Below are 27,685 nucleotides of genomic sequence, written 5' to 3' on the forward strand. Positions count from 1 at the left end.
GATCCCACTGTCTTCTTAAAGTTTGGTTTAAGGAGACAAAGCCTGTGGGATTTAGCAGGATAACTTGACTCTCTCTGGCTACAGTCATTTGGCTTTTGACACCTCTGTGCAGGTGTTCGACATGACTTTAACCTGCTCACACACCTGGTGTAATGTCAAAGCTCCACAGATGAAATGGAAAGCATAAAAATGCCGTGGAAAGTCGGTGAATATGCAAAACCGCTTCTCACTTGTGAAGGAAAAATCTATGTTAAGGTTTAAAGGGATAGTTGAGGATTTTTTTTAAAGTTAGGTCTTGTGAAGGTCTTTGTAAGTAATGGATTCCTTCACTGTTGTAGGCATATGTCATCGCAGAGAATAGAAATGAAGAAATCCTCAACGCAGCGGAAGGTTAACATTGTACATATTCATGGTACGCAATGCTATATTAGTGGCTATTAAGAAGCTGACCTTCTGAGTTTTTATTTTGAAGTAGTTAAAAGGAAACTGATGCATTACAAGCGTCAGAAATATCTAGGTGTAACTTTTTTTTAGATTTTATGACGCTTTTTTGAGATATGACAGGAACGATTAGGCCCTATGTATTAATAAGAAAATATATAGCAATTTTCACATCTATAGTAGGTAAAATATTTGATGCAAGGCTATTTATCAAAGGAACCGTTTTTAGGCTTATGCTAGAAAGTAAAACTAAGGTTCCTCAAAGGTAAAGAAAAACAATTTGTGTTTTCCTGAATGGACTGGTTTTAAGATGATGCAAGTCTTGTATTGGTCCCTCTCAGAAAACCTGTTTAGTTTAGCTTCAGTCTGTAGGACAACCTAGTCTGGATTTACACCAAGAGAGATTACAGAACTTCACTAAAACATACAGACTGCTCCTTAAAGTGTTTCCCCTTTAAAATAAAACAGTGACCCAAAGCAAACATACTCAAGGAGCCAAATATTGACAAGTTAATTCATCCTTTCTGCACCACCTTTTGTTCCCAAGTTTCCCAAAGAGTTGGCTGGCGAAGTGGGAGTGTGTCAACATTTTAAGTTCCACAACAAAGGGCTGCATTATTCCTCTTTGAAAGGCAAATGATATCTCCCTCCAAGTTAAAAAAAAAAATCAGGAAGGGATTTAATAATGTGCCAAAAGTTCAAAGACGCTAATTTATTTTGACTTACAGAGAGTTGCACGTTACTTAACCTTTAAGATTTAATTAAGTTTAAGAGGATAGTTCCCATGCAGCTCACTAAACTAATTGTACTCTAATGTTTTTTTTTAGAATTCATTTGGAACCTGTGAATAAAACTTTCCCTGCGTATAAAATCCCCTTTCAGTGATCCTGTTCAAATAGCTGTTTAGCTTGGACACTTTTACTGCTGCGCCTTTTCTGGGTATATCTTCTAGTTGCCACGCTAATTTTGAATTATCTGAGTGCGATTTGCATCCGAGGCCGGGATATTTGTACAATTTGAAAACTACAGCACCTGATATAGTATTTCTACTTCTCAGCACACTGCTGTATGTGTAAAACTGTGATCACCATTCTTAGTTTGTAGTTATGCGTGCATGGGATGCGATCTTGTGGGTCTTTAAGTACTTCAAGGTGTCTTTTATGAAATATTTTTGTCAGCAACATTTCAATTTATTTATTTATTTTTTTTGCTTTTTGACTCATCTAACACCAAAAATGGGAAAGAAGCTGTTAGCTGAGGCAGGGAACAATACATGGTGGAGAGGAGACAAAAAGGTGTGCTCATATATGTACTGCTTTTGAAGAGACTTGAAGGCATTTGGAGAGTTTGTTTTTTTCCACCTTTTTTACTTCTTCTTCTTTTTTTTATATTTGGCTTCACAAGAAGGCAAGCTGTGAGCCTTCATCTCTGAATGAAAAGCATGTGGCTGGCATCCAGAACAGCGGGGTCTTTCAGCACGGCCCCAGCAGACATCTGTTTCTGGTTTGTACAGCAAAATCCTGGAGCAGGGAAGAGGGGCTGTGGTAGAAGGGGGGGGGGGGTTGGGGAAATGGAAGGAAAAGCGGAGGGAATAAAACTAGAACTGGGGTTAGGGTGGTGTCTTTTTTTTTTTCTTAAATGTTCTTATTTAATAGTTTTAAAGGTAGGTGGATGATGGCCTCATTAAGATTATCCACTGACCATTAACCTCCTCTCACCTTGTTTGCAGGTTCAATGAATGCAAATGAAGCGCTCTTATGATCTTTTGTTGCAGACAGTCTGCCTATGGGTACAACATCTCCTGGTTGTGTTTGACACCTGTCGCAAGGTGTGAGATGGTTCATGCCTCCCCCTTCCCCCGCCCCCCTTTTTTTTTCTTCTTCTTGCGTTTAATTGCTTCAAGCATGCATTGCCTTTAAAAGGTCAGGTTTCTCTGTCCGAAACGTCTGAGTGAAAAACCGGCTGGGTTCAGGGGCCCGTCCCTAATGGAGATAGATGTTAGAAGCCTCAGAGAAGATTAAATGTTTATTTTGTCTGAGGATATTTGTACTTTTGGAATGGTTCTGAATCAATTTACTCTCTTTTTCTGTGACTGACCAGTGCTCATTAAAATGCTCACCATCCAATATAGTTAACAATCCATCTGATTACTAGAACAAGGATGTACCAAACGGTTTTATGGATGCTTTAAACATGGTCATTTCTACTGGGACCTTTCTAGATAAAAAAAAAATATGCTAAAAGTGAAAAATATTTCTTAATTTATCTTATCATGGCAATCATGATTTTCTGTATTGTGCTGAACTTCTCTCTTCCGTGTTGTACCAGCCTGTATGGCCACATAAAGATACTAATGTATTGAAGTCACTCCTGTTTAGTTAGCATTGCTAATAATCTCTGTTAAAGAAGCTATGAAAGGGTTAGCTACATTGCCTTTCACATGTATCCATACATTAGAACTTTTTTCACTGACCTCAATGTATTTTAATGGGATTTTATGTAGTAGACAAGCACACTGCAGTACATAATTGTGAATTGAAAGGAAACTGATGTATAGTTTTCAAATTTCTTTTTAAATAAAACTGAAACATGTCCCCTTTACTCTGACACCCCTGAACAAATCAAGTGCACATACTTTCAAAAGTCACCCAACTTAAAAAAAAACTCCTCTTGTGGTTTTTAATCTCTGAAAATATTAGTAAGCAAATATCTTAAGGAACAACATCTGATATACCTGTCAGATCACGGATAAAGTTGTGGAGAATTTTAGAGTTTTATGAAACAACAGCCAAAAGCTTTGGAGATCAGGCAAGAAGAGCATAAATCAGGAAAGCTGCCAAGATGCCAACGCACTGATTATGTGTGCAGTATTTATATTTGTGCTGTGACTGCAATGACATACAGTCACAGCCATACAATTTAGATTTGCATCTGTAATTGCAGCAAAAGTTGTTTCTGTAAAGTATTTGCAGGGGCGTTGAACATGTATGGTACACTTTTAAGACTTTAAAAACATTTTTTTTCACAAACTTTTCATTATTTCCATTCCACTTCACACACATTTGCAAAACACATTTGTGTTGTTCTATAACCTAAAATCCTAATAAATATATTGAAGCTTCTGGTTTTGTTCAAAAAATATCAGAGAATGGTTTACAAGGTATGATCTCTTTGGCAAGGCAGAAATTTGATTCAAATTAGATCAAGTGCTTCGTAGAAAAGGTTAAAGTGACTTTTCAGCTTCAGATCTGATTCCATTTTTTAGGTCAACTGTAATCATCAGTTTTGTTTCAGCTTTTATAGGAAGTATCGACTTGATTAGAATCACTCTGTCCAGAAAAAGCATAATCTATCTCAAAGACACACATTTTGTCATCTAGGCTGCATTAAAGAAATATTCAGAGGGAATTTAATGTCATGTAATTCCTAACAGAGATATTTCAAAGAGCTGCCACTGTTGGCTACTTCTTTTATTGTCCGGCCTGGGCCTTGGCCTCTACAGTAACTGTCTTTTGGCGGCTGAAGAAGAAAAAATAAATTAGTCTGTCTGAAATGAGTAAAATATTTAATCAACACCAGTGATGCAATGATGGTGGAGAGTTTCCAACCCAGCAGATGCAAAAAATATGAGCACTCCAAGCAATCCTTATTATGAAAAAGTTAGGATTTCTTTTTGTCATTAGAAGGCAGAATCAACTAATCTATTGCCACAGATGCTTTCTCTAATATTTCATTGAATTAAAAGGGGGGGGGGTGAGAGGGGCAAGCTGAGCAATGGCACATGACTGACTTGACTTTTCAGACTGATCATTTAAAGCTGCATCACTGCATATATATGAGTTAAGTACAAAAAATTGTTTGACTGAGAATGGGAGATAAAAGTATTGTGGCCATTTTTATTTGGTAGTGTCTTGGTTATTAATGGTAAGTCACATGAAGTAGGTGATCATTTTTTAGTCTTGACGAAGCAAACCTTTCTGTGCATGTTATCTGCATAGCCGTATCAGTACTCTAGATACTTTCTAGAACTTTAAAACACTCGCGTTAGGTCATTAAGTCATCTCAGATTGATTGGATGATTGAGTAGTATGGAGAAGGTGGTGTGCTGCAGTGCCTAAGAAACAAATACAGCTCTTAAATTTGATTCAGCTTGATACTAAATGTTGGGATTTATCTAAACATACTCCTGTTACTTAAAAACTACATTTATTGTCGGTTTATGTGACATTTATTGCTTCAGTTTATTATTGCGCCAATTATACCTAATATTTAATACCTTATACTATCAGTCAATAAGATGATTGTTGTGTTTCTGTTTAGAATAAGAACATTTGAATCATGCACATCTTTCACTCATGTAAATACTGTGATACATTGAAATGGTGCAATATTAACCCAAAGTTTGAGAAAGTCTTACCGGTTCTTGGCTAATTTTATTTATCTGTTCCTGACACAAGGCGCACACCTAAATGATTTAATATAAATAATTATACCCATATGAAAATAATGTGCTAAGCTGGGTCAGCATATTTTCACGGTCATACCGAACTGAAGGTTTGCTCCTTCACTTTGGAGCCATTGTTCAAAACTTTAAAAAGTTTAAAATTTCAAATCAATTTAAAGCTACCAGGCAATCAGATTATGGTGTGGATAGTTTGACTGTGTGAGTGTTATATTCCCTAATGATAATCATGTGCAACTCGAGTTATGGTCTCGTGTGTCCCGACCAGTAGGTAGTCTGGAAAACAAGCATCATTTGGCTTTAAACATCACGTGTTGTTGAGCTTATAAAAGTATGTATTTGTGCCTTGATATGGCTGTCATAAAACATGTAGCATCAATCCTCCTGGGCAGCCTCAACACCGCTTTCTGACAATCTCTTTTGGTTTGATGATAATGTCACAACAGCTGTCATGCCATAGAAGAGCTTTGTTCACACAAAGCTGTTAGATTTAATGAAATAAATAGATGTTTTTTTTTTCCCCTCCTGCACCTCAAACCAGAACAGAATTTAATTAGTGGGGTAAAAAATAAAAAAAGGACCCATACAAGATTTAGAACTGTTACAGCGCCTATCTTCAGACACAGAAAATGAAGCTGTTGCCTTTAGAGATAGCTCATCCCCATCAACGCAGCTTTGAAGTCACTTACTTCTTGTCATTGCTTTCATGATATTTATGAGATGTCTGTTTGCGCACTTCAGAGAGATTCTGTGCAGCTTCACAGGAGCGGATGACAGCGAGTCTTGAAGCACTAACATGTGAATAGCTCAACTTCCAGGCTGGAATCCGTCCCACGCTCTCGGCGACACTTGCGTGCCTCAAATCTGCTTGGTCACTTGCGATGGCAGGTGGCTCTCATCCCCGCTCAACCCGGGTCAGCGTGCCTCTGGCTGTCCGAGGCAACCCCATCACGGGTTAACGCCGGCCTGTGTCTTTGCCTTTTGCTCCCTGCCAAGAGAAAGAAAATACCTGAAGCTGGACTCCAATGCTTTGCGCTGACATTTTTGGCAAAGGCTGCTGGATTCAAGTCTGTGTTTGATCTTGTGCACTCGAAGCCAAGTAAAACACCAGGAGACTTAAAGGTTATTACTTTTTAGTGTGTCAGGTATGTTTCCATATAAACCTCTGTTCTTTTCCAAGTGGACTTTATTTCACAAGCCTTAGAGCTGCTGGGGGAATAGAATGTTTTTTCAGTCATAGTTGGTTGTTTGTTGTGGGATTGTATTGTGCCTTTGTTCAGTGTTAATTTTAACTTCATAATTAGTGGGAATAAATCCTAATATAGGCCAAAGGAACAACAGAGGAAGCTTTTAAATCCACTAAACATGATCAGACGAGACATTGTAGATACGCTGGCCTTTCAAGACGCTGATTTTTAACATTTTTGTGGACTGAAAAAGCCTGAGGTTTTGCTTGTTTGCTCAAAGAGAGCCGGGGATTCCACTTTTACACATGACTGATCCATTGAATTCGGCAAGTGGAAACTTGAGGTTGGGTCAGACGTTGACCAATGCACACATTACAGTATGCAACCAGAAGAAACTGAACCTTTTCATCCCACGGTGGCATCAGAGGGCGGCTTACAGCTACAAGTCAGACTTTAGTATAATTAAACATAATAACAATTTAAACACTCGTTAACATTTCACTCTGTTTTCTGTTTCCTCATTTTATTGTACATTTTAATTTCATAAAAGATTAAATCCACTGTCGCCATAAAGCAAAACAAAAACGTACTCTTTCCCATTTGTGACATTACAACAGGCGTGAGGCAACTAATCAGAGCTCAACTTGAGCAACCAGTTGTATTTTGTATGTTTGTTATTTTTTCCTCTTCGTTCATGTTTCTTGTAATGAATTGTCGATGACGAACACGGTGTTCCCCTGATCAGAGATGTATTCAACTCCCACCTCTAGGGGAGGCTGAGGACATGGAGTCTGGATGGACCGTGTCTCTCGCTCTAATGTCTGTCTGCCCTCAGCTGTGGTCGTAAAGTCTGTGGTGCCAGTCCCTGAATCTGTTGGTGGACACCAGCAGTAAGGGATCCCGTCAAGCTGAAGAAGTTGTCCTACTGCACTGACTGGCTTATGGGGCTCCTGAGGCATCTAATAGGTACCGCTGTGGTCTGAGAGGCAAAAACAAGGACCAGGGAGAAATGGTGCACTTTGGACTGGCTGACCGGGGTTGCAGCTGGTTCCTGGCTACTTAGAGGGGAGTCCGGCTGGCAGTTGGAGGATCAGGTGTGCCATCGCGGCCGCAGTTGCACAGTTTCATTGTGGTGAAGAGTTCTGAGCCCATCAGGTGAGGCTCTTAATTTAATGGTCAGTCTACATTTCTATCCTCACCGGTGCTCATGAAGTTTGGGTCCTGACCAACAGAACGAGATCCCAGACACAAACAGGGTGGCTCGGCTTTCACTTTGAGACGGAGTGAGGAGCTCGGCCATCTAGGAGGGGCTTGGAGTAGACCCACACTACCCCCTATATCACCTCCCTTGGGACTTTAACTAGGCCCCTCCAAAACCCTCTCATTTTTTAGCACTTAAAAAGGGTGAGGAAGGGATGGGAGTACTGCTTTTCAAAGAGCTGTATGCGTTACAGCATATTCCCAGAGATGACATGCAAACAAAGCAGAATCCACTTGTTTTGTTTTTAGTGAACATTTTAAAGGAAAGGTGTGAAGACCTGCTGTGGATATCCATACTTCATTAACCAGTTTTGTTAATGATCAAATCATCAGTGTATATAAGTTTGTGGAAAAAAAAAATACCACAGTGGATATTATTAAAGTATGACACATAATACAGATAACAGCTTCCTGTAGGCTGAAAACAAAAGGTTAGCCGCAGGGTGCCTGTGGAGAGATCCTGTTTTTGTGAGTTTTCTGAGTCAAATCTGTTATACTTTTCTGTTTGTGCAAAGTTTTTGTCTTGTTTTCAACTTCTTCCTCGCATCTGCTGTACTATGCAAGCTTTACACTCATTTACACTCATTCTTACACACTCTTGCAATGTATAGTCAGGATTACCATAAAAGGCTTATTCAAACGGTCTCGTTCTGATTGCAAAGAGAAGCTCAAAAGAATTGGAAATCCTGACAGAAATGTGTCCACAAGTGAAAAGATTTCCCCCAAGATCCATCTTCCAGCTCTTCGTTTTCATATGCAGAATGCCATTTCTTGATAGATATATCAAACTCAACCAAACCCAGACCCCTGAGGAGTTCGCCTCTCTGTTCTGCTCTGAGCAGATCCTTTCCCTCTTTGGGACCCCAAGCGCCGCACATGTGTAGGTATCGCTGTTACTCAGCTCATAAAACGATACAGTCACATCTGAAAGTGGTTAGCTGCTGAAACACACTGCTAGGTGCTTCAAAGTTTGGACCTCGACTTCTGCAGACAGCGCAGACTGGGACTTCCTCAGGCACAAAACAATTCCCCACAGCTTGGGTACGGCTGCAAATAAAAAACCTTGCTTTTGTTACACAAACCTGTTCTCTCCATCAAAACCTTCAATGGGTTTCCACTGCGGCGGAAGTGGGTATTTTTTTTGTCATGCATGGTGAGCTGCAGGAAAATTTTAATGATTTAATGATCTGTACTCAGAAGAAAAGAAAATTGTTCTGATAATCTGTGATGATTTCATAGCCCAACACCTTTTGTGTTCTTTCTATATGTGACAGGAAGGGAGGGAGAGGATGAAACGTTCCTGAAAGAGGCCTCTGTTCTCATTTCCTCTCAAAGCAGCCCTCTTTTCTTCCACCCTCCCATTTCTTTCCTGAGCCCCATCCACTTCAAAAAGCTGACCTGGCCCTGTGTGCTGTGTAACATGTTTACCTAAAGGCTCATTTCAAATAAACAGCGCCTCTCCTTGAGATGCCCCCCCCCCCCACCTCACTGGGAGCCTTTCAGAGACACCATATGGTTGCAGGAGATACATCACAATAAGGACCTGGTCTTTTAAAGCTTGCCATTCTATTATCATATTGCAGAGAAGATGACTACTATGGAGAAAAGGCTTAAAATAAACAAAAACCCTGAGCGAGCTTGAAACTTTCTCATAGCGACAGCAAAATTCACTTGTATTGTTGCTCAGCAAGATTTTCCTTTATAACCAGCACCCACTTCTTTGTGTTGATAGGGGCCTGGCTGATCCTATCGCTTCAAAGGTGCCAGTGTATCAGAGTATTTGAACTTTTACCCCCACTGTCACATGCTTTGCTTTGAGAACTCCTGGTGGCACCTGATTATCTCATAACACTGAAAGGTCTTACTGCACATCAGCACTCTCTTCTTCTTTTTTTGATCCCTAAATCTTCTTTCAATAACTTCTTATCAGATGTCAAGGGTCCCCCCAAGTGGAGCGCTCAGAGACTCTCTGAATGGGCTCTGCCAGGCTTTTTTGCTCTGCGCGAGAGATAAGATAGGGTGCAGAAGGAAACCGACGCAAATGTATTGCAACCTTTGTTTAAGCCTGGACTCTTTCCCAGACTTGTAGACTTGGTTTTCATAATTATGGCTGCCAAAGCAACCGTTTTGCTGCTTGCTCTGCTGCAAAAAAAAAACAACAAAAAAAGCATGAACTGCAACTGGAGGTGGAGGTGGGGCTGGGCTGCGCTTCCCTCCGCGCCGTAGCCTTTTGATCCTGCTTGCGCCATGGATGAATTACGTTTCAGAATTTCACACTGGGGAACAGTGTTTCAGACATGCAGCTAGTCTGTCAGCTTTCCTGAAGTGCTCACATTTGAGCCTCGATCTGAATAGAACAAGCACGTAGATTTTTCTTTTCTCAGTGACTTTTATTACTTTCTTCAGATTCAGAAGTTTACGTACGCTTTGATAACGATGTCTTTAAGCTCTTTTGGAAAAGCCCAGAAGGTGATTTAATGGCTTTTGTAAGCCTGCAATAGATTAAGTTAAACATTTTGAGTTAAATGGAGGCATATATTTTAAGGCCAAATCTCAAACACTGCTTCCTTGTGTGACATCATAGGAAAACATAAAAATCAGCCAATCAGCCATATGAGGAAGAGAACTGTGGACTTTCACGGGTCTAGTTAATCTTTACGAATCATTTCCTGATGCCACCTTTATATGTTCGAACAATTTTACTCAGGACTAAACACCATGAGAGTGTTCCTCCGTCGTAATGTTTAGGAAAGATATGATTCTTTGTCCCAGAGATGAATGTGGAGACACAGATGATGGCTGAAGTTGGTTGAAGATTTCCGTCATCAAACCTGTACCTTTATGTGTTGAAATGTCATTCAGACTGGAAGAAGTCAAAACCCCCAAAAGCATGATTTTTTTTTAGGGACAAAACTGTATTTTTGCAGACATTTCCTATGAAACCAACAGTTAAGTGTTTGGTCATAATGACCAACTTCATATTTGGAGAAGATATCTTGCAAATCTGAAAATCCCATCCCACGTCAGAAGTACTTGGGGAGGCAGCAGCAAATTGTGGGGATATTTAGCTTCTTGAGGGATCGCTGCACTTCCTAAAAACAGATGGAACCAAAAGGAAAGAACACCATGTGGAAATAATGAAGCAACATCTCAAGACATCAGCTAGGAAGTTAAAGCTTGGGTACAAATGGGTCTTCCAGATGGACAATAACCTCTCTTATAATTCTAAATTAGGAACAAAGTGATGTAAGGACAATAAAGTCAATGTTCTGCAGGATCTCAAAGTTCTGATCCTCAGTCCCATAGAACATTTGTGGGCAAAGCAGAAAAGGTGCTTGTGTGAACTAGAAGGCCTGCTAGCCTGGCTCGTCTACGCCAGTTTTGTTAGGAGAAAGGAGGCAAAATTCTAGCAAGCTATTGTCAAAAGGTTGTGGAAGAAAACTTGTAGCATTTCACACAAATTATAAAGTTTAAAAGAGAATTATACCAATGACAAAGAAAAAAAAAAGAGAAAACTTCTGAATTTGCAAAAAAAAAATCTATAAAATGGCCTTTCTCATTAACATATTAGCAAGGTACAAATAAGTTTTCACTGAACACAATGTCACAATGGTGTCTTTTTGAATGAAAAGTTTTAGAACAAAAATCACGTGTAGTGTTGCACCTGTAAAGTAAATGTAATGTTTTGCATTATAAACATTTAAAGATTTTTCACTTGCCACAATTTCTGAAGTAATTTATCGTGTCCACGGCTTCACACTCATGTCCTCATTTCTTTTGTGAATATTGTAAGGCTTCAAGTAGTTACATGCATTTTACCCTCCATCCCATCTGTTCCTCTTCAGCTTTTAACTCAGTCCCCCTTTCATGGGAGGTTGCACATAAAACACCGTAGCATGCTCCATCTTACATATCCTGGCTGCCTTCACATTAGTTTAAAAAAAACGTGAAGTCTCCTCTGCTTCCTGAGCACAGCGGGGGTGTATTTTTAGGAATCCTCAGGAAAACACTTGGTGTTGACCCTGTGATGACCTGCTGTCCAGTTCCAGGCGTGTGAGGAACTTCACAGCCTGGAATTAAGCCTGTTCTTCCAGTGTTAGGAATTCTCGTGGTCTCCGAGACTGACAACGCCTGTTGGCTGGAGGAGACAGAAGTACCTGACTTGTCAGGGAGAGTTACACAACAGCAAAGAGAGAAAGGAGATTAAAGGTATGCAGACGCTTTGAACAGGCAGACACAGCTTCTTTTTTTTTTCCTCTTTATGCCAGAGTCTAGATATTCAGTGTCAAAAACTATGCCACAGTCTAGGAAGCCAAGACATTTTTACCCCGAACAGGACGGCCACAAGCCTCAAATTCTTCGTAATATAGAGGAGCAGTACCATTTATGCAAACAAGCGGTGTCTGGGGACCTGAGGTTTTGGCAGACATTGCTGGTCATAGTTAGGCTATAGCAGATGAGTTATTAGAGGCTCTGCTTCCTTTATGTGCTGCATCCTACTGAACTGCACTGTGTATTTTGGCCTATTCTGTTCTGCAGCCCTGAATCTCGTTAAGGGTTCGATTCAATAATAGTACACTATAAGAGTCATTCATCTCTGTTTCTCCAACATAACTCTTAGACGAATGTGTTGAGAGTTCATGCTACATTGGTGGCTCATTGGTTTTGGCTCTATAAGCTCCCCTTTTTGTGGTTACTTATATGCATCTGCACTTCCGCAGGTTGGCCATCCATAGGGAGCAGTAACTGGTGGAATGGAGAGTTGTGGTTTTAAACCTGAATATGTCCCTCTCTTGTTTTAAAACATGCTGGGGAAATCAGTCTGAGATCTTTCAGTAACATGGGTATGTTTCAAAGTGAGGAGACTAAAGCTTATGGTAACACTTTATTTGAAGGGGTGTGCATAAGACTGACGTGACACTGTCATCAACATGACATAACATTTGTTATGAACACGAAGGAGTCTTCATGAATGTTCATGACTGTTGTCATGAAGTGTCATTCGGTAAATGACACTTTTAATGCAAAGTTGTAGTAAAAGTTGCACTGAAAGTCCATTAAAAGCGTCAGCTTTGCACTAAAAGTGTCATTATTTACCGAATGACCCTTCATGACAACAGTCATAGACATCCATGTAGACTCTTTTCTTGTTCATAACAGCTGGTATGTCATGTTTATGATAGTGTTAAGCCAGACTTATGCACACTCCTTCAAATAAAGTGTTACCAAACTCACTCACACACACAGGCAGACGACACCGTTTTAGCAACCCAATATATGAGTGAGTGCTAAACAATAATCAATTATTCATGTTGGCCAAATAATGAATCGAAATTCAACTTATAACCTCATGAATTTTCAATCATGTTTCAGTCACATTTCACCACATGTGACTGAAACGGTCAGTGTGTCAGTCACATGTGACAAATTGGTATGTTGGTATGTTTTCTTGGAAGGGAAATACCAAGTTGTTAGGCAGTTCTTATCCCAGTGTTTTTTGTTTTGTTTTGTTTTTTTTTTTTTGCAATGATGCAACAAAAGCTCATGTATTTTTAAAATTACAAACCATTCCTAAGCCCCTAACAATAGCCATAGTTGTGGTTTGTTAGTTAGCTGAACAAACACAAAAAGCAAACTGGGATTGTTTGCATCCGCACATCTTAGAGTGATTTTGAGGTTTTGTTGATATTGTTGCCTTAAGACGACTTCATGTATTTAGGCATTTTTTGCACTTAAACAGCTTATAGTGTCATAACATTCGATGAGGCTGTCTCAATCCAGACATTTATTCCAGGAGTAGAACCTACAGCTCCTAACAGATACTGAGTCTGTGAGCAGAGCTAAAAAAAAAAAAAAGCATTTTATTGAAACATTTATAACAATGGATGTCTCTTTTTAGTTTTGTAAAATCACAATCTGAAGATTCTCTCTCCATCTCAATAACATCTCAAGAGTTCATGTCCACTTGATGGTTTTTTTTAGACTCCCTGAATGTCTAAACACTCTAACCATGCTTTCGTTGAGGGAATAACATTACAACAAAGCTCACAAGTTGATTTTGTAATATACCCAATTGTATATTTTGAATTAACATGATGCATAAATAGCTGGGCTGCTAGGTGTTGCAGTCATTTGCTCTGCTGAAGGTTCCTTGCCATGGCCTTTCGACATGGAGCTAGTATTTTCTCCCTGTGAATGTGTGAATTATCTCTGGATACTCCGGCATTCTCCCATAGTTGAAATATGCATGTTAGCTTAAGTGGACTCCCTAAATAGCCCTTACATGAATGTGCATATGGTTGTTTTGTTAGGGACGATGGTGGCAACGGTGGGAGTTCTGACACTTGATGCACCTTGCCTGCTGGTAGTAATCAAAGGGTCTGGTGATGCCAGCCTGGTGGCAGCTTCACCTCTGTCAGTGTACCCCAGAGCAGCTATGGCTACAACCAGTAGCTTACCATCATCAGTGTATATGAATGACTAAAAGTAGTTAGTCTATTACTATTGAATGTTATTAATAGAGAATAACATGCACAGCCCTTGTAATACCAAAATATTAGTGAGGAAATGTCTACGCCTTCACAACATTTCCATAAATACCCAGGATTTCTAGGTCAGAGAGGAAACTAACCACTTGTTACAAATAAAAGAGTAAAAAAAAAAATCTCAAAAGAACATTATTGAAAACAGATTCTCTATTAAACTTTCTCTAACATATACAAAAGAGCAGCCTCACTTGACCCTGTCATTTAGTATTACGCGGGTACCTGGGTTAAAATGGCACCGCTTATAAATTCTAAGACTTGTCGCCACTCTTCCATGCTGACGTGCAGCTGTCCTTCCCCAACATGGTTTGTTTACATTTCTCAGTCACCCACAGGAGCTGTGTAACGCCTCTAGCTCCCTCCAACCTCCGACCGCGGGGCCTCGCCCCTATGATCCGCCACGGCTGCTTTTCAAAGCTCTGACTCGAATCTCTCGCAGCCCAACAAAATGAGTGGTGAAAACTGTGGTGTCAGGGCTTATCTCACAGGTGAGAACAATTACAACTGACATCGCGATGCTCGACGGGCAGCTGGAAACCCGATACTGACGACAGCCAAGAGAAAAAAGCGGTCTAACGGGTGAGAGCGACGCGTTGAAATGGTTTATACGTTATGGAAGTAGACAAAGCAGTGTTTATCAAGCTTGTTGACCGTGACAGTTCAAACTGTTGGTTTATGCTAAACCTCTGCCAACGTGGGATCTGATCCCTTTCATTTCTCAGACGGATGTGTGCGGAAAGTAACTACTTTTGGACCGTAACAGGATTGGGTTGTAGCCACCTCACCCACAGCCTGGCAACCTGGCATCCCCTATGTTGTTTAAAGGGCCTGTGGAATGTGGAACAAATCCCCTCAGCTTTATCGGCCCGGGCGCACTCCCCATTGGCTGCCACTGAGAGCCGGGAGGCTCACAGAATTTCACGTGGAGGCCAGAAACAGAGGGACATCCTTTTTGGGTCCCAATGCGGGCTTCGATATGCCATCAGCTTGTGCCACTCACCTCTTTTCTTGCTGTCAGGTTGTGAGTGCGCTCACGGTTGGTTGGGCATGCATCTTTTGTTTGGTTTTGATGAATCCCTGTTGTGCGGTGCTGTAAAAGAGTTTTATCGCAGAAAAAATAAATAAATGTATAAATGTGTGTAGAGTATTTGCATTGTTAAAACATTTTTTTTTTCATTTAAATGACAAAGATAAGCATTTTTCAAAAGATGATTTCATTTATTGAAAGACAAAATATATCCAAACCAACCTGAACCTATTTGGAACTACTATTGCCCCCCTTGTTGAATTATCAATTAACTCTAAATAGCCACTGTTTTTTGTTCACTTTCACTAGCCACTCCCATACCCGATTAATACCAGATTTGAAGAATGAAGAAATCACCTAAAAAGAACCTGTCTGAAGACATTAATATTTCAAAAATAACACGTCTTGTTGCAAAAGCAGATGAGGAACTAAGTAATTGACACATATCGGTCTAGAAAGGGACATTTCTGTGGCTTAGGGTCTCCACCAAACCACAGTAAGAGCCAATCACATTCCAGAGAGCATGGCCTACTGAAATTATACCAAGAGTGGATTAACAAGTCTTCCAGAAGGTTGACATTGAAATCAGTTATTCAGATTCAACAATAAAGAAAGAGCCTTGGCAAAAATGACATCCATGGAAGAGCTCCAACTTGAAAACTGGCCAAAAAAACAAAACAAAACAAAAAAAAACCCCACAAAGGCCAATCTCACATTGCCAAAAAAAAAGAACACCTTGATTATCCCTAAAATGTTGGGAAAATATTATGGGAACTGGTGAAGCAAGACAAAACTCAAGTTTTTTTTTAAGGTGCACATCATATTACATCTGATGTGAAGCTGAAACAGCACTTCAGTACAAGAACATCACAGATGGCGGAGGGTGCTTTGGTGCTTCCAGATCTGGATGACTTACTCTAATCAGTGGAAGCATGACTTCTGCTCGAAACTGGAAAGTTCTGAAAAAAAGAAAAAAAAACAACCTTCCAGCCATCACTGTGTAAAGCTAAAGGTCACTTGGGTTATGCATGAGCCAAAGCAGACCAGCACGTTCACCCCTGAAGGGCTTACAAAGAAAAAAAATGAAAGTCTTGAAGTGGCCTTGTCAAAGTCGATGCTTAAATCCAACTGAGATGGCACAGTCTGACCTTAAACAGGCCCTTTATGCTCCAAATGCCCTCCGCTGTGGTTCAATTAAAACAACTTAGGAAAGGAGTGAGCCAAAAGACCTCCACAGCGATGTCAAACACTCACTGCTAGCTATCACACAAAACACTTGGTGGCAGTTGTTGCCACCAAATGTGCAACAACCATCCAATCTCATCCATTTCCAAAAATAATGCATATTTAGCAGATTTGTTTGCTGCTGTAGCATTAGCATTCAGTAAGCTGGAACATACCTGAGTTATTTCAATATAATTTAGCCTCTGAAGTGACGTTAATAAACCTGTCAGTCTTTTGTACGAGTACTTCATAAAATGCATCAAAGATTTAGGTGTATTCTCAGTGAAGCCATTTTTTTTTAAATTAATACAGCAAAGGCAGCCACGGCTTCCTTTTTATATCAGTTGATGAAATATGTGAGTGATCTTTCATGCTGCCATCGCTTCATACATTTGCCTCATCTAGACTGGTGAGTTTTGTGGAGTCATTGGTATGAAGGGCATGATTCCTACGGTAGCTGAATGTGAGACATCTGAGGGCACGGTGCTATGCTCCATTACATCAGGCTCCTATCAAAGCTCATTTTAATGAAGGCAGGCTGATTACAGCAGTGGTGACAGATGCAAGGCTGTCAGCCAGTGATGCTAATCTTTGTTTAGGGCTTTCGGGAGGTCACAATCAAAGTGGAAGAAAGATCAGTGACGGGACAAAGAGTGAAGAGGAGGCTCACTCCTCCCCTGACTGAAGGGGAGCGGCTGACTTTTAGCGGCGTGCACGCTGCTCTTACATAGACAGGCAAGCATGTTCGTCTCTCACCACAGCTGTTGTTATAGTAGGACTGTAGAGGCTTCATTTTAGTGATTCATGTTCTGCCAAGGGAGAGGTTCTGCCTCCTGTTTGACCTTAGAGAGCTTCCTGAAAGAGTCCCAAAAAGGCGGCCATGTCTGGGCAGCATCTGCTGCGTGACACAGACGGCCTTCTGGAGTGACCTCCTGTCCACAGGTATAAAAGGTCAGATACACATCCGATTGAATTTTATTTGTCCAATCTGAAACTCCAATTTATGTAGTTTTTTTTTTATTTTAAAAATCAAAATGTGAGCAAGCCACCTGTTTAAACAAATGGAGGACATTTCGGATTGTTTATATATAAAAGCTAGGCATGTTGGCTACTTGTTAGTTTAATGTTTTAACCGTTCAGGTAAGCTAGATCCATCTTGTTTTGTTTTTTTTTTAACTTGAGTTGCAGAGGTTTGCTGACTCTATGCATATTTCCTGTAGAATAGAACCTGCTGTACCGTATCATACCCAGAGGTTTTCAGACTCAATGTGTTCCAAGACAAACGGGTTAAAAACTCAAAAAGATTAAACCATTTTAAAATATTTTCAGCCTTCCTGTTGTTTGCTGAAGTCCAACTCTCTTTGTAACGGAACTGCGTTGCTTCTGTGTAAACTCAGTCTTTCATCTCATTAGAACAAACCTGGTAACATAATGAATAAATCCCTGATGTGATGGACATGACTTGGTAATAGATGCATATATGTAAATTTTTGCTTTTTGTGACTTTATTGTCTAACAACTCAGTGTTAAAAACAACAGGTCACATTGTGGAATCTTTACATTAAAGTTACAAAATAGAAAGATTAAAAATCTTGACCGAGCGTTCACCGTTCAAGCTGAAAACCAGCCAGTACCACACACCACAGTATTACATATTATGCTAATATTTAAAAATTTGGAATACTAATACTGTAAATGACCAGGTACATTCAGTTGTTGCTATTTCCAAAGATCATCTGAAAATACCAAGCATCTTTGTCCACAAAAAGTAAGGAACTTTTAAGCCAAAAATATGAAAACTACACCACAGACGGACAGAGATAGAAAAATGACAGAGAGGATGGGGTTTTGGTTGTAACGTAAGCAGTTTGTACTTTAGCTCTCTTGCTGGGGAAGAGGCAGAAGTTGCCACGAGTTGTTCGTCTACTCTTCTTGCCTCAGAGCCCAAAATATTTTAGGCAATGGCCCCTTCCCTCTCCATCCACCCATCATCTCCTTCTCGTTTGCTCTGCCTCTTTCCAGCAGAACCGCTCACATCTGGTTTTGAGTCGAGGCCAGGTTGGTTTCAGCTGGAACGGAGGGCTTTCATTTCTCAATGGCCCCCTTCCCTCTCCAGTTTCAATCTCAGGAATGCACAAGAAAATGACGCTTGTTTACGAACGGGTTTTCCTTTCTTTGTAGTAATAACATTTGAGGTTCTGATTTTTCTTCACAAGGAACGCCACAATAATTTCCAGTTAATATTGGGGTTGAGAAGGAATGCTGGTCTGCTGGCTGGTGGTCTTGAAGCCTTTTCCGGTGGCGCCCTCTGAAATGTAAGAAAACTCCCACTAATAGCTTCTTAGCATTTACCTCCCAATGCTCCCTTTAACATCAAATGCAACAGAGAGCTTAGATTGTTGACCTGGTTTTCCTAGAAAAATAAAAACGTGCCTATATATTTTGACAAAATAAATGAAGAGCAACCTTTACCCATGCTCAAAACCAAGCAGGGGGAAAAAAAGACACCACAAAATTCAAAACACCACACAGAAGAAGGTCGGATCCTGTTTTCGTGTCTTTCCAGCATGTGTTTGTACTTCGACACGCGTTAAGACATCCGATCGAGCTGCCATATTTCCTTACCCGAGGGAAGAGGAGCTGTGTAAACAATATTAATGTTAGCCTTCGCTGTTTTTAAAAGCACAATTTTCAAGTTGCATCATAAGGTCTGGAGCGTGGCCCTAAAGAAGTGTGTGCACTTATTTTTAGGGGGTGGGCCAGAGGGGGAGATGTGAGAACAAAGATGTGCAGTGTTTTCCAGAGGGAGGATGGGTGGTAGGCAGGGAGGGGGTGGCGGAGGAGAGCTGGGAGGACAGACTGCTGGGGGATGTCTGATGTCACCTGGTAGGGAGCTATGAAAGCTTCCCCTGGTTACCCTATCCCACATAAAAGTCTGGCAGAAGACTGAGGCTTTAGGGAAGCTTGCAGAACGGCGGCATTAAACAGGAACAAACATCACTCACCTTTCTTTCTCTCTCTTATGTCGAGGCGTCGGAGAGGCAGATTGTTGACACAGAATGCTGTCACTGCATATTTCCAATGCTTAAAAAAAACATAAGACAATGGGGATCCAATACCTAATGCTTTTCTTGAAGTATCTCCCTTAACATGTGCAGATTTAAAATGTTTCTTTCACATCACTGTTAGCAATGATTTTAACCATACACATCTGTTAAGAAAAGAAAAAAAAAACCCCAACATAAAACAACCCTTTTGTTGTAGGATAGAGATTTGCGTCCTAAAGAGTCGGTTGTGATCTGATAGTGAAAAAAATGAAAGCTGCTCAATGCCAGAAAGCAGTTAATTGCACATGTGGAGGGCAGATTTGATCCCGACACCGTGGGCGATGTGGAGGGAGATGTGTTTAGATGGTGAGCTGCAGACTGCGGTTAGGTACAGGCTGCTTTCTCATTAGCTCCACCAATGGATGTAATGAGCACAGAGGTGGGGCTGGTGCTATTGGTATGGGGACAACATGTGTTTGAAACAAACCCTGTCGGCCCCCTTAAAATAGTGTGTGGCGAGCAAAGACAACTTCTGCATCTCCTACTTTTGCAGAGAATCCCTCCATCTTTAATGCAGCAATTTAATGAAAACCAAATAAAAGTTGATGAATAATCCTTCATTTTCTGTTGGATTCAAAATCACTGCCTATGTCAAAACACCTACAGCATGTTTTCACCCCTCATTTATGTGTTATGATCTGTAAAAGAAAAAAAAAATCTGCGTCAGTTAAAATCTAAATCATCAGCTCAGATATCAAAGAATGGCAGACATGACGATTATTTGGCCAGAAAAACGCATGATCGGTCCACCTCTGGAAGCTCATGTCTTTAATTCAGCTGTGAACAGTTTGCTCTGCCATCTTATGGGAAATGAGGAAGGGAGGAATCAATGGCTGTTTTTGATGTTCCTCCGAGTCCTTACATACTGGCCTTCATTAGGGGGGACTGCAGGATAAAAGGGAGGGGATAAAAGCTTCCAGATCAGAAGGAAAACAACAACTTGTCTGAGGAAACCACAAAAGATGGATGCTGTGAGTTTTGTGTATATAAATACACGTTTTCTTTCATTTTGTTTCAAGAATGTGTGCTTTATGATTTAGGGTTTTCTTGTTTATGACAGAAAACAACAACAACAACAACAACAACAAAAAAAGTTTCCATTTCTCCCAGGCTTTCCACCGAGCGCCATACGTCTGAAAACGCCAACAGATTGGTCCCGTCTCCTAACTAGCATCCTCCTCTGCCCTTCTCTTATCAGCCTTGCTCCTTTCTCGACTTTGTTCCTCTGAACTTCCCTTCCCTCCTTCCCCTATCTCCTTCCTCCTTCCTCGTCTCCCAGGGGTGCTGGTGGCCGTCCGGGCCTTGACCTCCGAGACTTATCAGGCTGCCTCCCATTTAGCTGCGAAGGTCACGACCAGATTACGTCCTGACCTGTCGTCCTCTGAAGTCCACAGTAATCAGTCTTTGAGACTCTTAAGCAGAACCACAACAGGCCCTGGCGCTGTGATTACTCTGAGAGGCAGAGGGGGTAAACGGGGAGGGGGCTCGCTCACCTAAACGCATGCAGATGTTCGTGCTCTCATGAACCTCGGCTCCGTCAAAAGGTACACGGAGTTCTTTTGTTTTCGAACGCCCTGTCTGTTTTTTATTTGTCTCAATTCAGTGGGCCTCCTTGATTCAATCTGGTGCGATTTTATTTCAAAGCCCGCTGAGCAGCTTAGAGGAACAGGGAATGACGTAAATAAGTTGAATCATTTGTTGTTTAAATATTTGTGGTTTAGGGCCTGTGCTGCACTTAATTTTCATTGTTTCCACAATGCACTTGTAATTAAAAAAAGCCTGAGCGTGTGTGTGCTGCTGCTCCCTCTGCGCGCTTATGCATTCGCACATGTGTGGAATGCTTTGCGGTCCAGTTTTATGCGAGATGCGAATTATTCACAAATGGAAGAAGACCAGCTTTTCTTTCCATCCCTCTCTTCTTTCTGTACTGGTGTAATTAGTCAGTTTCATCCTATCTGCAAGAAAATTTCCATCTGGCATTCAGCATAAATGCCGCCCAGACCTCATTCTGTGGCTTGTTGCTCATAAGCCAAACTTTTCAGAGTTGAGCTGCTTAAAAAAAAAAAAAAAAAAAAGCACTACAACAGAACTTTTTTTCCTAAACTCTGGGTTCCCATCAAACACATCTCAGTGGGTCTCTCATGTCAAACAGGATGAGAATAAACAGGTTGGCTGAGAAAGCGAGAGAGAGGGAGGGAGGGAGAGGGAGAGGATGCTCAGATGATGAAGTGCATCACAAGCTTTTTGATGGATGTGAGGGATCCATTTGAAGGGCTCGGAGGAATCTTGAAAGCTTGGCTGTGGCCGCGCTCGCTGCGTCCCAGACAGTGAAACACAATAAGCATGCAGATGTTCAAAGTGTTTGGCCGCGCTGGAGCCTGGAGCCCTCTGCCGCTCATCTGAGTAGGAAATGCTTTAGCTGGAACTGTTTGTTTTCTCTGTGTCTGTGGTCTGAACTGCAGATTCGCTTACATCTCTAACCCCCTCTCTCCTTCCCCTCTCTACCATCCTCTGTGTCTTTCTCTCCTCTTTTCTCTTTCCCAGGAGTTTCCGAACGCTGAGCTGAAGGAAGGACAATTCACAGACCAACACTGTCCCCTTGAGGGTAGGTGAAGAAGACAGTTAGCCTATCAGATGTTTTATGACAGATTGTACCATTTTTTTTTTGTTGGCTTGTCCCACATAGTTGAACAAAAATTGTAAAGTTGTGTTTTAATCCTAAACTGCTCACTTTGAGACGAGCACACAATGCCTCATGGACTGCAAAAAGCACACTTAAAAAGAAATCTTACCAATAAAAGTAGATAGGCATCACAGACATTATAGCTAGTCAGTCATAGCAATTAGATTGATATTGTGAGAGTCAAAGATTGTCTTGCAGAGAACAAAAGGTTGTCTCTGACTCTTATTTATTGCTTTTCTTTTGCATCGACAGTGATTCTTCCCCAGGAGAAGGCTGAGGGTTGTGAAAGCTACCTGCAGTACCTGCACTCAGAGGACGGAGAGAAGGAACCTCTCAGAGACGCCACCAAAACATCCGGGAAGAAACGCATTAGCGTCAATGTAAGAGTTAATGTGATCTGGCAGCATTTTTGCCTTGTCTGATATAATTTTTGGATCACAATCGAACACTGTTTCTCATCCCAGTAAGTGAGATTGCAGCTGAAAAAAACTAAGAATTGCTCTGCATTTTTCTGTAATTAAAATTTGGTGATTATGTGTCTCTGTTCTGGTCTTTTTAAAATGTGAATGCATAAGAAAACTTCTATCTCTATTTTGCAGAGTTAGCCAGTCTTTTTTATTCTGCAATGCACGTTTACTGAAAACCAGAACAAGCTGTACTTTGCTGCCCCCTGCTGTTTTAAATGCGGATGTGTCTTGCCGTTGGCATGCCTTTGGAGCATAATCACAATGATGATGAGGAGGATAAAGAGCTACACTGAACTGTCTGAGTGTTTGTGTGTATGAAAGAGGGACAAATGTTTTTTTTTATTTTTTATTTTTATTTTTCAGGATGTGGAGTGTGATGTCTCTTTGGAAGATGACAACCGTCAGGAGTGGATCTTCACTCTTTACGACTTTGACAACAGTGGGAAAGTCACCAAAGAAGTATGTGGGCTGGTTTTGCCTCTGGCTGCTGAGCTGTTGTTTTTGTAATGCTTCCAAAACTTCCCGTCTAACATTTATTCAGACGCATCTTTTTAGTAGTTTTTTTTTTTTTTTTAATCAAATTTGCAAACTATGTTTTTTGATCTCTAAAGGACATGTCGAGTTTGATGCACACCATCTACGATGTGGTGGATGCCTCTGTGAATCACTCCTGTCATAACAAAAGCAAGACTCTGCGCGTGAAGCTGACCGTCACCCCGGAGCCGAGGAGCCACAGACGAGACACGGGAGCAGGTGACTGAAAAATGAACCAACCACTCAGGTTTCCTACTCGGTCTTAAAAAGAGACTGAAAAAAATCTGAAACTTGATTTTGTTGTTATTTTTGTTTGTGTTTTATTCCTTACTCCATTATTGAAATAATTAATTCTAAAAAATAAAATAAAATAAAAAAAATGAAAGTATGTTTTTCATTAATTTATATTAATATGAAATCATTTATATTTGATTTGTAATTACATTTTCAAATTTTGCCGAATTGGTTTTGGGTTATATACAGATTTATTGAGAAATCAAACAGTGGCATTTCACGTTTTTTTTTTTTTTTTAGCTCCTAAACCCTCTTAAATGTATCTATACTCCCTTTTTTTAGTTTAAAAGAAGTAGATTGACATGCATTGAGACTAAATCATAACATACAACAGGTTTATCAGCTTTCAAAGAGCATGTTCATTCAGTCATTAACTTCAACTGTTCTTTTTCAGAGCGCTGTCACCACGATGAGAACCGGTCATCTGACAAGCGTCTCTCCTCGTACCTCAGGTTAGTCTGTTTGAAACCTTTCTGATGAAAAATGTGTTCAAGCCACGCATATGACTTTTCATTTTACTCTCCTACAGTAGCAAGGGACAGAGCAGTGAGCCTCCGGCCGCCGAGGGTCAGCATTACTGCGTGGACGAGAACACAGAGAGGAGGAACCACTACCTGGACCTGGCTGGTATTGAGAACTACACTTCCAGATTTGAAGGTCGGTTCAGTTCGGCTTTATTTAACCATTTTTATTTCAGCATACACGTATTATCACCACACATTCAAACTAAGATTTAACTAAATCAGGAATAACTTAAATACTTTGGCTATAAAAGATGGAAGAACACTGTGAGCTTTATTCATAATTAAAACATTTGACATATTTTCCATTTTATTTAGTCAATACGAGGACTCAAGTTACATTTATAACTTCTAAAAAACTTCAAATGCTTTTTCTTCTGAAACGCTCGTCTGTTGCCATCATTTTCCTCAGATACCAAATTCATAAATATTTATTTATTCTTGTAAATAAAATATTTAAAAAGATCTCTTACTACACATTTTTCATTTTAATTTTTCAAGTAAAAATAATCGAGTAGTTTCATTTCAGTGAGTTTCAAAGCCTGCATTTTATTGTGATGGTGATCACTTAAACTTGTGTGAAAATTATAAATGTATGCTCTCATCTCTGAATATAATGAAAATATCAATCTGAATCTCACCTTTTTAAATAATATGGTGATAGCTTTAAGTCAGCAAAGTCTCGCAAGGCGAGCAAAAATAAATTTTCTATGCTGTCTTTCAGGGACGAACCCAGACTGCCCCGCTCAGGAGACTCAAGTTCGTAGCTCGCAAAGCCAGAGTCGCTCTCGCTCCCACGAGCCAGAAGCCCAAGTTGTTCACCACCGACGCTCGCAGGTCATCGGTGAAAGCTACAACCCTGCAGAGCCCCGAGCCAAAGGTGCTCAGTTCCTCAAATCCCCTAAAGGAGCCTACAAGGGAAGTGGAGGTAATAACGGAGGTGGCAAATCCAACAAATGCCACGGTTACCACCCTCCCATCCAAACGATGCTGCACGGTGGCAACGCCGCAGGCCACGGGGGTCAGGATGTGTACCACCTGCCACACCAAGCTCCACCGTCAGCCCACCACCAGCACCCTCTGCAGCACAGTCACAGCAAACGGCTGAAGGCCAGAGCTCGCGATTCCATGTCACCGACCAAAACCCCCCTGACTCCGCAGCCCCACCACCAACAGCAGCCCGCCATGCCGTCCATGCTGCCCGGCATGGAGAGGGAGCAGGCATCCGGTCCCCCCGGGAGCCCGGGGATTGTTGTTCCTGTGGTGCAGCGCCACGAGCATCACCATCACCATGAACACCACCACCACCACCACTACCACCACTACCACCAGACATGACAGCTTTACGAATAAATACATATGAGTGACTGGAACCATTACAGGACCAAACCACACTATTCTGAAGGACTAATCCAGTGGAAGCACTCTCCATCCTGGATCTTCAAAGCTTCCTGCAAACTCTACAGATATACTAAGAAACACTGTACCGAGCTGCCAAGTATGGTAAATGGTGTCTGCTTAGCAGGACCTCGGCATGTAATAAGAGAGAAATGGCGCAGTTTTTCCAGTATTTTTTCCCGGTGTTGTACTTGAAAGACTGCTCTCCTAACACAAATATTTTTTTAAGGGGTTCAGTAAAGAAGAAAATCAAATCAGACGACTTCTGTTGTTGTCACTCAGTCTCTTCAATCAAAGTCCTATAAAGCTACAGTATGTGTCCGAATAGTTGTTGTTCCGTGTGAGACTTTTTCACAAATGCAGATCTCAGGTGTAAAGGTGCTGCTGCTCGCGAGCTTTCCAGAGAGGCCCCGCTTTCCTGGGACCGGTGCTGTGGGGCCAGGAGGCTTCCTGTTTGTGTGTGCGAGGGAGGGAGGAGAGGGGAGAGGGAATATGAAATCACCACTGCCAGTTTTAATGCAAAAATATCTTCCTATATGTATTAAAAAAATCTATATATGTAAACGCATTTTACTGTATAATAATTATGCTCTATATGCATATTTCATCCTGGATCTAATTATGCATATATGTATTTTGTATTTTATATATTTTAATAAACATTATATAGTTCATTTATACAAATGCAGAGAGGTCTTTCTTTTTTTTTTCTTTCCCAGGCATGTGTGCGATTTATTTATTACCATGCATGATTCCATTGATCCATTGGTGATGCACTGTAAAGTCTCAGTGTGCCTCTGTCCTCTGCAGTCCAATTCTAGCCATTCCTGCAAATTATCAGTGTGTCTTCGGTTGACATTTTCTTGCAGAAAAGTGTCATTTTTGCTGCCCCTTGTTGACACAAAGCTGTTATCTAAAAGCAGCTTTGCCACATTGTGTGGCTTGAAACACTCACACCTGCTTGCTGCCATTTCAGCAAGCTCTGCCCTGTTAGCGACCCAAACCTCTTTGGAACGTGGCTCCTGGTGCTAACTGGGCTTTTTTTGGACACCCTGAAGTTTAAATTGTATGATGAAGATTTGTTTTTGGCTCCCCTTCTATTACTTCTATTACTTATTGCAATTAATTGGAGATCAACCAAGAGTTAGTAAAAATTAAGCAGTAAAATTAGTGAAAAACAATTGACATTTGTTTTTATCCTCTAGGTGGCGATAATTGGTCATTCATAGGTATACACTTGGATATCGCAGCTGCAGATGAGGCTGTTGAAAACACTTGTGATGGGATATAAACCCAAACACTGCATTTAGGATTATATTTCTTATAAATTAGAGTTGTCATAGAAGAATTAAATTCTATCAAAAAGGAACCTTAAACTATCTTTAAATCCAAATTAAAATGTTGTGTTTCAGAGAACATTTTAAATGATTTCAAATGGCCCTACTCAAATGTTAGATGTGCTCTGAAAAGAAAGCTTTTCTGTCTTGCAGCCTTTATAAAATCTGCTGACGTAAAAATGCCTGTAAACAGGATAGCACAAATTTTCACTGTAAATGAACATAAATAAAACGCGTCACTTGGCAGCATCTAAACACTTTTCCCTCTCCTATTAAGATGTTCTGTCTCAAACTAAACCAGCCAGTTTGGTTTACTGTCAACTAAACAACATCAAGGTTCATTTGCAGCAGTAATGGAGCTTTTTATTCGAGGAAACTCATGACACGTCAAAAGGAAATCAAAAAAATAACACCAGTCTGCCAAACAAGGAAAACTACCGTCAATGTCAACAGCTGTATTTGTACACTATGAAATCTGCTGCTTTATCTTTGTCACTTTGACAGAAGCTGGGAGCTTTAACCAAACAAGAGTTTTGTTTTTTTATAAAAATGACCCTGTTTGCTTTGTTTCCAAGGAGAGACTGAAAAAGGGCCTCACCAGACTGAAGTGTGCAATGATCTGCCTCCTTGGATTTGTTGTATGGTATGGCATGAGCAAGATAATCTGTTCTGATCAGCCTTTATTGAACATCTTTCACAGGATACAATGAGAAATAAGATGGTAAGAGTAAATATATACCTCATAGTTATGTAAATATCAGAGGGATGTGTCATTGGCATTAGTTTGCACTACAGAGTGTCATGGATTTCAACCAAAATCACTACTGGAGCACATCGACAACTCAAAAATGCTCTGTGGACACAGGAAACAAAAGTGGAACATTGTGATGTGTCAAATGCAAAAGTCATCATACTAACAGTCACACATGGTGGCAGAAGGCTGATGGCCAAAGGCTGCTACTTGCTGTGTGCTTAATGGAAATCATGACTTCTGCTCTCCAGTAGAAATGACCCAAATCTAATTGGGTATATAAAAGATTTTAAGATGGCCTAGTCAAAGCTTCAACTTAAATCCAAATGAGATGATGTGATTTGACCTTAAAAAGGCTGTTCAGAGTTGGAAGCTCCACCATGTGTCTGAATTTAAATAAGTCTGTCAGGAAGAGTGGGCCAAAATTCCCACACATCAATGCAAAGT

General features: G+C 40.7%; 1 protein-coding gene and 1 long non-coding RNA gene across 3 annotated transcripts in view; both read left to right on the forward strand.

Annotated features, from left to right (window-relative positions):
* nkd2b (NKD inhibitor of WNT signaling pathway 2b) overlaps positions 1-25,838 on the forward strand; it is a 29,233-nt gene extending 3,395 nt beyond the window's left edge. Inside the window, exons 4-10 of one of the 2 annotated variants that reach the window (XM_014994989.2) lie at positions 21,798-21,858; positions 22,189-22,316; positions 22,767-22,862; positions 23,015-23,156; positions 23,626-23,683; positions 23,761-23,888; positions 24,477-25,838. In XM_014994989.2, the coding sequence (XP_014850475.2) occupies positions 21,798-21,858; positions 22,189-22,316; positions 22,767-22,862; positions 23,015-23,156; positions 23,626-23,683; positions 23,761-23,888; positions 24,477-25,090 (1,227 nt within the window). In that variant the 3' untranslated portion in view covers positions 25,091-25,838. The remainder of the gene's footprint in view (positions 1-21,797; positions 21,859-22,188; positions 22,317-22,766; positions 22,863-23,014; positions 23,157-23,625; positions 23,684-23,760; positions 23,889-24,476) is intronic. The other variant, XM_014994990.2, reaches the window with a different exon arrangement.
* Positions 13,334-15,904, forward strand: LOC148155047 (uncharacterized). The gene is made up of 2 exons (XR_015765589.1): positions 13,334-14,474; positions 14,618-15,904. It is a non-coding gene; the product is annotated as an uncharacterized LOC148155047 (long non-coding RNA).
* Positions 25,839-27,685: the final 1,847 nt, after the last annotated feature.

The sequence above is a fragment of the Poecilia mexicana genome, unplaced genomic scaffold, assembly GCF_051168715.1.
Source record: "Poecilia mexicana isolate PSO_F unplaced genomic scaffold, ASM5116871v1 scaffold_16, whole genome shotgun sequence".
Taxonomy (NCBI): domain Eukaryota; kingdom Metazoa; phylum Chordata; class Actinopteri; order Cyprinodontiformes; family Poeciliidae; genus Poecilia; species Poecilia mexicana.